We start from the raw sequence: 12737 nt of genomic DNA on the forward strand, positions 1-12737 counted from the left end.
TGCGTCGATCATCGGCGTAATGCACTGGTCGCTCTTGCGGAAGCACAACCGGAGAAGCGGCATGGGGAAACGGTGGAGGCGTGCGTCGTTCCTCGATGTATGGCACCGGTTGGGCTGGTGGGAGTGCAACCGGATGAGCGGCTTGAACAAACAGCGGCGGGGACGAAGCAGGCTGTCGCAAGACTTCTGCGTAGGTCGCACGGTGGTGTACAGAAGGTGCAGGCGCGGTGTTAGAAAAAGGAACGGTGGACCGGAGCGCTTGGTGCACTTCATCTCTTATTACACTCGCAATGGAGCTCACCGTGGCTTGTGGGGTGCCGTAAACCTTCAGTATCTCTTCGCGCACAACGGTGCGGATGAGGTCTCGAAGGTTGTCATTGTGGCTTCCGATGGCCGTGGACATGTCCGTAGTCGCGTTCACTTGCCGCTCGTAAAAGTTAGAGCGCTGCTGAAGCGTCTTCTCCATACTGACCGCCTCGGATAGAAATTCGGCGACAGTCTGCGGAGGATTGCGCACCAGACCAGCGAAGAGCTGCTCCTTCACCCCTCGCATCAGGTGACGCAACTTCTTGTCCTCGGTCATTCCAGGGTCTGCTCGTCTGAAGAGGCGCGTCAGATCTTCAACGAACGCGGTAACGCTTTCGTTGGGAAGCTGGACGCGGACCTGAATTGCTCGTTCGGCTCGTTCGCGGCGATCAGGACTGGCGTAAGTGTCCAGTAGATGACGGCGGAACTCGCGCCATGACGTCAGTTGCTCCTCACGGTTTTGAAGCCATGTACGCGCGCCGTCCTCGAGGCAAAAGTAGACATTCCTACGTTTAGTCGCGTCGTCCCATTCGTTGTATTCGGCGACGCGCTCGAAGTCGGTCATCCAGTCTTCGACGTCTTCGAAGATGTCGCCATGGAACGACTTCGGCGCCAGCGGGTTCTGAAGTGTATACCGGTTCGTCATTGCACGTTCCATACCGGTTGAGGTAGTTTGAAGCACTACGGTGTCTTCAGGGGGCAGTCCCCGGATCCTGCGGCTGGTCCGATGGACGGGAGTATCGACTAACACAGGGCTGGTGCTTCTGCTCCCAGGAGGAGTCTGTGGCATGAGTGATAAATACCCAGCACCTCCACCACTTTGCCACGGGTCTTCAAAAGGGGCTGACGACGTTTATTGGGAGCGGCTGGGGCTCTGGCGAAAACGGCAGCGAGAGGCAGCTATCGAGCGGGGCGGTTAGCACGCGCACTTCTTTCTTCTTGCGCCTCTGCGCTTGCCCTATGCCCACTACTACAGGTGACAATATGCACCCCCACTTAAGTCACTACCTAGAGAGCAGGAGCGATTCCTCCGAGCTCTACAGGTTAATACATTCCACACCCAACCAGAAACCACCTCATAGCCCTTACACAATTCTCTCCGCAATTCCGCTTCTGCGCAGAGCCCGGGTCCCCCAGGTACATAGTAGGGGGTTGCAGAGAGGCACCACTCAATCTTCCGAACCCTTACCACACCAACGAGCTTTGGGAGAGAGCCTTGGCCAGCTCCGACCTCGAAGATCAGCAACGGCTGATTGCGAGGGCCCAGGACGCGGCCCGAGCTCAAGGCATTCTGGAATGAGGACGCCTCTTCAAAGCTGCATTTACATATTAAAGATGTTTATTCTCTCTCTTTAGTGGTTGAATACTACAGCAATATAACCCGTATATACGGCATGGATAAGCATATAACATACATATACGTAAATATATGCGGAGCTCCACAGCGACGTGGCGACGTAGATGGTGACGACGGCGGCGAAAGTTCGTTTGGAATGTCCACATAATCACTCTCACAATTATAACGCTCATCGGGTCACGAAAGCTGCGCTTGGAACGAATCCAACAGAGTGTGGGATAGCAATTGCACGCACACTCCAGGCGCCTTCGCGCCGTCCTGTTGTCAGAGTATCGACAGGGAATGCGCTGCCCGCGCGTGGAGGTTTCGAAGGTGTCTCTAGAGGCGCGACAAGTGCGTACTGCATTTGACTCCACAAATGGCGAAGCGAAGTGGACGCGTCGCCATGATGTGCTCAACCGGAGCTACGGCGAAGCCAGGACCGCGATCTGTCCCCCGCCGCTGGCATGAGCGCTATGCGCGCAAAACGCTAGCCTTCCTTCTGAAGAAAATGTTTGCATAAACGACCACGGCCGCGCTGGATCGCAACCACTTATTTTCGTATTCCAGTGCGGCTATGGCCTAGCACAAAACGGCGAATAAAGTACTCTGAGCGGAAAGAGCGGTGAACATGAGGATACGAACACCGGAGGTTGTCTTGTGGCATTTTCGGCTGGCCCGTTCGGAGCGCTCTAGACCGTTCGGGCGAGCAGCCTTGTCTTCCACTGGTTAAGACTGTGCGCCTTGCGTTCGGCTGGTTCTTTTAGATCGCACCCCTCCCTCATCAATCTCTCTCAAGCTCTCCGAGATAAACTCCGAGACCTGTCGGAGCAGTTGTCGAGATAAGCGTTTCCCGCAACGTTATTACAACACAGCCTCGCCGCTATTGGCGAAGGTCCACCGTAACCTAGGCAACCTAGGCCAGTCATTGCTTGCGTCTCAACGAACGCTCGTCCCACCAGTGCATCCGCCGGATTTCGCTGCACCACCGGGAGCTCTCACAAGAACACCACAAACTATTTTGACGCCGCCAACTACGACCGCACGAACACCAAGGCAGTAAACACAGTTCTGGACAACACATTACAATAACTGATCAGCGCCTCCATACGATGCCACAACATCAGCGAAGCCAAAGAAACAGCCATTGCGCTCACTCTTGCCCACGGCTACAGAGAGACGATCGCTCACAGTTCTGACGGACTCCCAAGCGGGCCTGCCTGCACTCGGTATCACCCTGAGCGCGACTAACACTGGCTAGCATCTCAGTACAGGCACACATACTCAATTAAGCATCGGATAATATGGACCCCTGGTCACATGTCGCTGGAGGGAAACCAAGCGGTGGATAGGGTAGCTCGGCGGTACACGAGCCGAGCACCCTCCAACTGCTCCCCCGAGAAACCCGTTCCCGTCCCGTGCGACTACTGAGCAATTCTAAACCACTATAGAGGACTTAGGAGAACCTATTCCCCACCACAACGAATACTAAATAAAGAGGAATCGGTCAGGTGCAGACAAATCCAAACCGGCACGTATCCAAATTTGCACATCCTTAGTAAAATACATACTACGGAATACCCTCCTCGCTGTCCATGGTGATCAGCTAAAGCTTCCTTATTTTATATCACGTGGGCATGTAATGCTATCACTGCCGTACCCCCCATACAACACCCTACAGCGGAGCGACGGGAAGAGCTGCTGGCGAGTGAGAGCCTGGACGATCAGCTGAGTCTGATTGACCGGGTCCGCAGAGCGGCCGCGGCAAGCGGAGCCCTGGACAGACGCGACTAGTCGAAGATATCATTACTGTCTCATATCGTGCACCATCGCGGTGCGAAGCCTGCAAGGCTGCCGGCGGTGCTGGTCGCTGCGCCAACGCTGAAGGACACCTGGTAGCGGCCAGGGTTCTGTTTCTTCACGTAAACACATCTAGGCTATTGTATCTAGGACAAACAGCTTTCTGAAATTTAGCCTATTTTTTCGATATGATGAATATAATAAAACTAAGGCATTAAATTTGAGTTTGTTTTTAACACTATGGGAACAAAAATTTGAGAACGAATAAAATTCTTCTTAAAGAGTGGAACAAGATAGCATTTTAAAATCCCTCACTGCTTCTCACGCTTCGCGGCAACTGCAGCTTATGTATTAGTAATTTTCGCCGCCATCGCTTCCCGGTAAACTCTACAGTTACATAAGCTTCAGTTATTGGAGAGCGTGAGAAGCAGTCAAAGATCATTGAATGCTCTCGCGTTCCATTCTTGAAGGCGAAGCTTAAGCGTGAATGCTTCGTCCGAAGTTGGTGGCTTGGCGTTTCTTGTAACATAGTTCGCAGCTTCGTACTTCGAGCGTAGCTGCTGATTTTTTTTATAAGGAAAGCGAAGGCGTGGCTAGCTCTAATTGTAGCGACGCAGGGCATATCGATTTCTGGAACTGAATAATACCCGCGTATTTATCTCTGCGGCCATGGCCGCACTTATATGGGGCGAGCGCAGAGAAACTTGTGTACTTGGGTCATTTTTTAATAGGTATGTGCCATTTTTTTTGCAGTTCTTTAACTCACGAGAGTTTACCATTGTACCTCCTGGGTGGCTCTTCCTGCACACAATTGCCCCAGCGTACACTCCACCTTACGTGCAAGAGGGTGATGCCATGGCTAAATTTCTTCTCAAGTGAGTGAGATCGAATTATTACAGGGTCAGGCAACAACGTTGCCGTTCTTACTCCAAGTGAGACCATTAACATATTGATAGCAGTGCAGTTCATTATTTTGTTTACTGAAAATTTGAGTGGTTTTGGTACAAGGCCCTTTTAATTTTGCAATTATGCAATTTGTCTGTTTAATGGTGTTTCATGACATGTCCACCTCGTAGCACCGCAATCAAGTGGTGTGTGTACCGCTGCCTGGCTATTTCACGTAAACACCCGTAGGAAATTTCATCAAGGGCAAACAAATTTCTCACATTTAGCGGATTTATTCAATATTGTCACGAGCAATGGTGAAGACAAAGACGTTGTAGTGGGGCTGTGTCAGAGGCTCTCCTGTCTGACTGAAAACCTGCTGAACCCTGTGCTATCTGTGCAGTCTTAACTAGACAAGTGCTAGTTATTTAATGTAGCGTAAATACTTCCCGTAACATCTTTTCGGTGGAGGTTGCAGGCTCTATTTACCCGGCCCTGGATCTTCGGAGCGGACGCCACGTTTCTCCTGCCTCCATGGCCGAAGACAGTATGCCATCATCGCTACCCGCGTCCGCGGCTCCGGCAACCGTGGTCCTTTCGCATCCCCTCGACCCCGGCACGTTTCGCAGCACTGACAACAATGACGTCGACGATTGCATTCTATTGTACGAGCGCGCCAGCAAGCACCACAGGTGGGTTGAGACGCTCGTGCTCGCGAACATCATTTTCTACCTGCGGGGCACAGCTCGCGTGTAGTTTAACACGCACGAAGAAGAACTGACAACTTGGGACATATGCAAGGAGAAGATGCGCGAATTGTTTGACCGTTCGGTCGCACGACAACTGACAGCCCGGCACGAGCTCGCGGCCAGAGCTCAGACGTCAACGGAATCGTACGTCGCATACATCCAAGTAGTGCTAGCCTTGTGCTGCACAATTGACAAAGCCATGCCAGAGGTGGACAAGGTTGGCCACGTGTTGAAAGGCATAACTGACGATGCCTTCAACATACTTATGTGTAAGCACTGCAGCACGGTTGAATTCATCATAACCGAATGCCGGTTATGATGAATTATGCCGGTTATACTCAACCCTTTAACCGACTACCGAACACAGCTGCGACCTTGTCGCGCGAAGATCCCGGACGCCCCTCCGTTCTCGAAGTCTAACAACCTGGCGAGGATTGTTCGCCAGGAGCTCGAAGCCATGGCTCCAGCCGCTTATAAGGCACCTGCTCACGACCATTTGGCGACAATATCCATCATTGAAGCCGTCGTCCATCAGGAGGTTGCAAATATGGGTGTCCTACTTCTACAAGCCACCAGTCACGCATCTCCGCCCATGTGCGCTTCCGGTCCTCACACTGAATACCACACGGTCCCAATTATTGCTACTGCCGCTTCCACTCCCCGGTTCACACCCCGCTACAGAAACTCATCTGAGTGGCGGACCCCAGACGATGGACCGATCTGTTTTTCTTGCTCTCGAGTCGGCCAGATTTCACGCCACTGCCGCAATCGTCGGTATTACCGACCAAGCTCCCCGATCACCGCAGCAAAATCGTGACCCGTATTCTAGCCCATCTCTTCTCGACGACCGCCTTCGGGCCCGTGAACCTCGCCGTCTCCGCGCGCTGAACCGACGTACGCCGATATTGTCGCACAAGGACACTGGTCTAGCCGTTCGCCGTCACCACAAATTCGTCAGTCACGCTCCCTTCAACGCCGTCGCTCCCGCTCTCCGGCTTAGTCTGGACACCACCCGGGAAACTAGCCAGTGCAGCTCCGGGAGGTAAGGCTGCATTGGCGACACGGACCGAACAACCTCTATTGACCCTTACTTCAAGACGCAATTTGGGGCGCGATCTTGTACGCGTTCCACAATGGAACGGAGGCGGTCCGTTCCATCGAGCCGCACACGATTGGTCAATCTGAACCGTGACGATCGCCATGACGTCAATTGGGACGTGGACCGTGACGTCTTGCTGCTGTCAATCATTCCGTGTCGTCTGCTAACGGACGAACGCAACGGAACGGTTGCCGAGTCCGTCCGTTTCGATAGAACGGATTAGAACGGCTACCAGACGGCTTGGATTGGATTAAAACGTAAGCGCTTGGGACAGTTAGCCTCTTCCGTGTCCGGTTCAATCCAAATCGGGAATGCCAACAATTGGAGAAAATGGCGTTTCCTTTCTCTGCCGTGTCTTTTCGTGTCGCCTGTGCGGCTGCTGCAGTCGCGCAGAGACGATTACCCGATTTGAAGAGTTGACGGAGGAAGAGTTCCGGAAGCATTTTCGTCTGTCCAAACGAACAGTGCGTAGCTTGTGCGACGAGCTTGAACCCATCATTGGATGCCAGCGAGGCAGTGGCCTTTCCACAGAAAGGCAGGTGTTGTGCGCGCGGCGGTTCTTCGGCACCGGAAGCTTCCAGAGAAGCTTTGGTCGCGAGGAGAAAATAGGCATGGTGCAGTCGGGCGTGAGCAACACCATCCACGAGGTGACGGAGGCCATCATTTCCGTGTCTGCCCGGAGAAAGTTGGTGGACTTTTCATTGACACCGGCTGCCAAGGATGAGGCAAAGGCGGCGTTTGCGCGACGCGGTGCCATTCCAGGCGTGCTAGCGTGCGTTGACGGCACGTTGATCGCCATTATGAAGCCAGAGGGACTCAGCCTGGCCGACACGGTGAGCTTCATGTCGAGGAAGGGTTATTACGCCCTAAACGTCATGGTCGTAAGTACCGTTGGAATGTTTTACTTCTAACTGTAGCTGCCATTTTTACTCGCCCTTAGTAGCAATTGTTCAGTTTAATGCCAAGCTGGCATAACTAGTTATGTAACAATTAAAAGAGGACATGCGGGGAACTGTGTAAGAGCTTGTTGAAGTCTGACACGTCAGTGGTAATGATGAGTGCCATGTGTTTGTGTGCATGAGCCGTTTGCCGTTCCAAAATTGTGTTTGAGTTTTGGCGTGCCTACGCAATGGAGTTCTGCATTTTGGAGGTATTAAGGAACATGGGCAGCAGTCGTAGCAAAAAAAGATACGATGGAAGCATTTTGAAGAGGGAAGTACTTACAACCATTGCATGGGCAGGATTTCGCGTGTATGGGTGTTCTCGCACAGTATCGTGCCCCAAGTTTTCATTTAGCGATCACTTAGTGCAAACCATAGGCGTGCGCACAAAGGGGGGGGGGGGCGCATTGCCCCTCTTCCCCAAATGGAAAACCCTGTGCACGCCTATGACTGAAACAGTGTAGCTGCTTGTACCAGCGTAAATGTATGTATTGTTTTCTGCATATGAATGGCAAAAAGAAATTTAGAGCATATTTGCAGCGCTATTTTGCATTGCTCCTCATTGCAGGTGTGCAAATCAGAACTTTGCATCCTTGTTGTGGACCTCCAGTTCCCTGGTTCGGGCCACGACTCTTGGGTGTGGCAGCATAATCCACTGTGTGCGCGCCTAGCCGCACAACTGCAGCCTGGCTAGTATCTGTTTGGTAAGTATTCGTAATGTGTACACCTAACTAGGGCAGAACACTTTGGTTGGTAACAACGATATTGATAGTCACAGGAATATTGATGTCACAGGAATGGTGAGCTTTCATAACACATACATAATTTATTTATACAAATTTCAGTGCGCCTACGCTATCACAGGGCTGTGTTTGTACAGTGGAAAATACATTAAAGAATTTGTATACACATCAATACCCCTCCATACGGATGGTCAATGTTTCCAAATCAAAACATCCGACAGATTATGATAATTTAAACACAAACTAAGTAAAGTTATACAAAGAATCCTTTAAAAAGAATGCCACAGCCGTGGACTCAAAAACAATTGTACCCTCTTCACTGTGCAAGAGTCTCCAAGGCTGCCACTTATTTACAGTAGTACTCGTGAAGCAGTCCTAAGGCAATACGTTGTGCCCCTTTATCTGTGAAGAACTGCATTTGCTGCTGCGCCCAAGCTAGCATTGTTCTCTGCAATATGCACGTCGCAAAATTCTTCTTTCCTCGTGAAACATTAGAAATGCTATGTTACAACAGCTTTTATGCGTTGTGTGCATCCTATGATATGCCACTTGCTGTGCATGTAGATGCAGCAATTGTTACTTTTTACTCAGGTCAATACATCGAACATCTGCTTGTTTTCTCATAGTTTGTGGTTACAGTAATGAGTAATTGACACTAAGTATTTCTTTCCTAGTGTAACATGAAACATGATAGCAACATGAAAGTGCAGCCTTTTCTTTAAATATCACATGAAATATGAAATGGAACCATTCCTTGATCCATCGTAGTTATGACAGACTTGATGGAAGCAGTACATGTGATTGGCACTCTGTGCTCACCATCAGGAAAAGGTTTGCATAATTTTCTTAAAACGCACCAGAATTATTGCAACCGCCGCATCCTGTGCATTCGGGCGCTTGGTGTACATTGGTAGGAACGAGGCAATATGCTTGCTAGCCACCTCTTGTGCTAGGTGTATGAAAACTTCCGTGCAAGCATGAATACGCAGATGAGGCAAGCAAGTAAAGTGTAATTAATGCGGATTCAAACACACAAAAAATGTAACGCTGAGTGTTGTGACATTACACTCGACACATCATGTCCAAATGGGTAGACGTAAATTAACGCAAAAGCAAAAAAATAATACAGAGGTCAACTTTGTCACACGCTATGATGACAAGTACATCATGAACCTTGTACATACAGCACGCTACACGTAGCAAAGCATGTGAGAACATTGCAACATCAGCATCACACAATTGGTTTTCACCACGGCACATAAAACTTGCAGTTACGTTTAAGTGACCTTGCAAGAAAGTATGACTTTGACAGGTACGCTCGTTCCCTTCTCAGTGTTATGAGTCACTGACTAGAAGCATTCATTTCTCGGCAGCAATTGTAGTGCGATGCAAAAAAAGAGGTGAATCATAATTGTAGAAAGGTGAGGGCACTTGCCAGCTATGATGGAACACAAATTACCTACAACATGAATAATTGGCTCTGCAATCTCACAGCACCCAGAACGTGTCACACTTGAAACGTATTGTTGCAATGACTCACTTGGAACGAAAACTAGAGGAAATCAATTACCGGCGTGGTGCAATGATGATGGCCATTTTCATTTGTGAAACTATGCAACCTAAAGAGTGACTAGTTGGGTGCTCTGAAAAAAAGACCACATTGTAGTTGTTGCACCTTAGCCTCACTGTGCTGAAATGAAAATATCACAGTGCAAACACCATGCGGTAACGCTTCATAATGAGTGCAGTAAGCCACAAAACATAGTGAAGAAATATAAATATCACAGTACAAAACCAGCAAGCGACAAATACTTGTTATGATTCCAGTGTGAATGACTAGGCGTCTTCGAAATGTATAAATAAAAGAAAGCATGCTGGCGTTGCAGCTAGATTAGCATAAATAGAAAGAGGAAAATACTACAATACAAAAATGGGTGCACGCATTACGCCTTTTGTCCAAAAAATCCTGCTGTATTATTCATACAAGGCAACAATGAAACTTAAAACACTAAAACTCAAGTGAAGGAACAATAAGTGCATAAAATGAAAGTGAAGTTATAAAACTCAAAGAACAATAAATAAGATAAACTGAAGTCATAAAACACAAAACACAATAAATGAATAAAATGAAATTGATAAGCTGAAAATAAACAACAAATAATTTCCTCCTCTCTTGTTTCAGGTGCCCAGCTACGACTTGTGCCAGGGAGCGCACCTTCTCCAGGATGCCCTCCTGAGCCGCTGCCGTCCTCTCTGCCGCGACAGCGAGCCGGGTTGTGGATTGTTCGATCCTCCGCAGCACCTGAAATGAATAATTGTGGTGGAATTGTTCGCATGAGTTGCTGATTACTCGCAACCAGCTCATCACTGGAAGCTGTTGTTGTCAAGAATTGAAACGTGCACAACAATTGCCCACCTCCCTCGCTGTAGCCACTGTGGTGTCTATCCTCCCAACACATCACATATCCTATGGCAATGCCATCCAAAACTACCCCCCCGCCCTTTACCCAAACCTTCATCCCTCCCATCTGCCCTTCCTCCGAGTGACTGACCGCAGCAACCACCCTTCACGACCAACGATTCCTTGCGAACTTTATCGGCCTAGCGCTGAAGCACGCCGCAAGCGACGCCCTGGACTCAGGGCATCGATGCATTTTTTATCGCAGAATAAAAAAAGTGATTTCTCTCTCTCTCTCTCTCTGATGAAGAGCCACTGGCCTGATGGCATCCTTTGGCAGTGTCACGCGTCATGTACAAGCTATGCCCTCTTTGTTTGGACAGACAAGGACCTGTTGGAACTACTTTTCCGTCATCTACTCAAATGCATCTCTTACCGCCAAACAACCCTTTTTAGGGCCAACCAACCTTTTGCCTGGCTGTTGATCGTTGGCAAGATACGATACCGAGTCCTCAATACAATGCATATTTCTTATTTACATCAAAAAGTTGGTTTGTTTTCCAGATTCATGATTCACTTATGATAACAGAGCATAAATAATATTTATGTCGTTCACGTAAAATGACACCAAAGGATCTACCAACCTGAAGATTCCTACGCTATTTTCCTGTTCACCAACAGTGTCGCGTTCCGCTAAAGGTACCACTTACAGATAATGGCAAACTCTAAGTCGGCACCGTTCGGGAATGCATGATATTACGCCGGCAGTGTGCTTACCTCTTGGTAGGGGAGGTCGGTGACGCCACGGAAGCGGACCGTGCCCGTCGCGCACCCGGAAGCCGGGTGCGCGACCCCCTCCAGTGCTTCTGAAAATACACACCAATGTCGAAGGACAAATCGCCGAGACCATTCGACGGTCACTCACCTTTGCTCTTGGGATATAGCGGTAGCATCGCGGCGGGCTTCGGTAGACTTGCTGCTTCCTCCACCAGTCCTGCCACTGGTCGACCGTTTTCACAGCGGGCCCTTCCGCGTTCAGCACGTCGGCCAGCTGCTGCCGCAGCCGTCGCCGGTCAACAAGGGTGAAGCCCGGCCCCAGCTCGCTGGATCTTAAAGCCAGCTGGAGATGCTGCTCCATAAAACCGAGCACCGTCTCCCGCTGTCCCACGGAAACGCGCGGTCCGGTGCAGAAGCTGACACGTTTTCCTACATAGCTCTCCGCACGCAACGGCTCGACTGAACCAACCGCTTGAAAACACGCGCCGTTTGAATTTCAATAGTGGTGGAGACATGCATAAAAGCGTTGCTTGAGACGGGGTAGTGGCTAGCGCCACCACTAAACCTTTCGCAAAACTGCGACAGTACCTAGCGCCATTTCACGACATTAACCGCAATAATTTGTTTAAGTCGGTCCGCATTCCAAACTGAATCTTTTAAAAGCAACACCAACACATTTTGCTACTCAGTCATAATAGTCAAATATTTCTGAACATCTTAGAAACGCTTCTAAGTATGTTATACGGTCCCCAAGCAGACGTCAAAAGCGTGACGGAGGCGTCCACTTCGCTCATTGGCTCTTTGCTTCCTGTCGTCCTCGCGAGCATGGCGGACTGCCTATTTCGTGACGTAAGGAACGGACCGCCTCCGTTCGATTTTGGAACGCGTACAAGATCGCGCCCTTGCTCAGTGTTCTCGTCGACGGCGGGCCCGTTGCAGCTCTCATTCGAGTGTTTTAGATGAGCGCTTGCTGCCCGCTCCGCTCAGACCGGCATATGCTAGCAAATGCCACACAACCTCATACCGGCAGCGGAACGAAGACCGCATCCATCGCTCCGCTACAAAGCCGACTGAGCGGAGCGTAACACCGTGTCTACTTGGCCTCTTGGTCGTTATGCAGCTGAGTTGATAGCGCGTCGCTCGCGTCTCGGCAAGACGCGCTTATCAAATGCGAAATCTACGCAGTTCCCTGCAGTATCTCAGAGCGTGAAATCTGAGCGGAGCGTAAGCGGTGCTCTGCTAAAACTGTCTATTGATACTGGCGCCCACATATCTGTTCTACGCTCCGACGCTGCCTACGAAAAGTGCTGACGCCTGCCGTCTCTCCTACTGTGCGAGTAGCTGACGGCGCCCGAAGACCGGTTCTCGGTATGTGCACTGCCCGCGTTACTGTTGCCGGCCACCACACTTTAGTTATCTTCACTGTTCTCGACGGTTGCCCGCATGATGCCATTCTTGGTATTGATTTCTTGACCGCCCACTCTGCCCTCATCGATTGTTCTACTGCCATTTTGCGGCTCAAACTGGCATTTTGTCCTGACGACGCCGTATCAAGTAACACTCGCCTACGTTCCGTCGAGTTTCTACGCCTACCCACTCAAGCTGCTACCTACGTCCTTATGTCACCATTTCCCCCAGTCCCTGATGGTGACTAGTGGTCGCTCCCCTCACAGATCAGATCCTCTCGCGCAACATCGCACTTG

At 50.2% G+C, this 12737-nt stretch overlaps 1 protein-coding gene across 5 annotated transcripts; it reads left to right on the forward strand.

Annotated features, from left to right (window-relative positions):
- Nucleotides 1–6710: 6710 nt before the first annotated feature.
- Nucleotides 6711–10693, forward strand: LOC125944912 (uncharacterized). Of its 5 annotated transcripts, none has more exons than XR_007466600.1 (3): nt 6711–6860; nt 7685–7820; nt 10042–10692. XR_007466600.1 is itself a non-coding variant. In XM_049666329.1 (3 exons), exons 1-2 carry the CDS (start codon nt 6787–6789, stop codon nt 7808–7810), a joined length of 396 nt encoding a protein of 131 aa, XP_049522286.1. In that variant the 5' UTR covers nt 6716–6786; the 3' UTR covers nt 7811–7815; nt 10050–10693. The 5 variants fall into 5 exon arrangements, 4 of the variants coding, with proteins under 4 accessions (XP_049522286.1, XP_049522285.1, XP_049522284.1 ...); XM_049666329.1 differs by having other exon boundaries at nt 6716–7056; nt 7685–7815; nt 10050–10693; XM_049666328.1 differs by having other exon boundaries at nt 6716–7056; nt 7685–7809.
- Nucleotides 10694–12737: the final 2044 nt, after the last annotated feature.

This window comes from Dermacentor silvarum, chromosome 4 (genome assembly GCF_013339745.2).
Source record: "Dermacentor silvarum isolate Dsil-2018 chromosome 4, BIME_Dsil_1.4, whole genome shotgun sequence".
NCBI lineage: Eukaryota > Metazoa > Arthropoda > Arachnida > Ixodida > Ixodidae > Dermacentor > Dermacentor silvarum.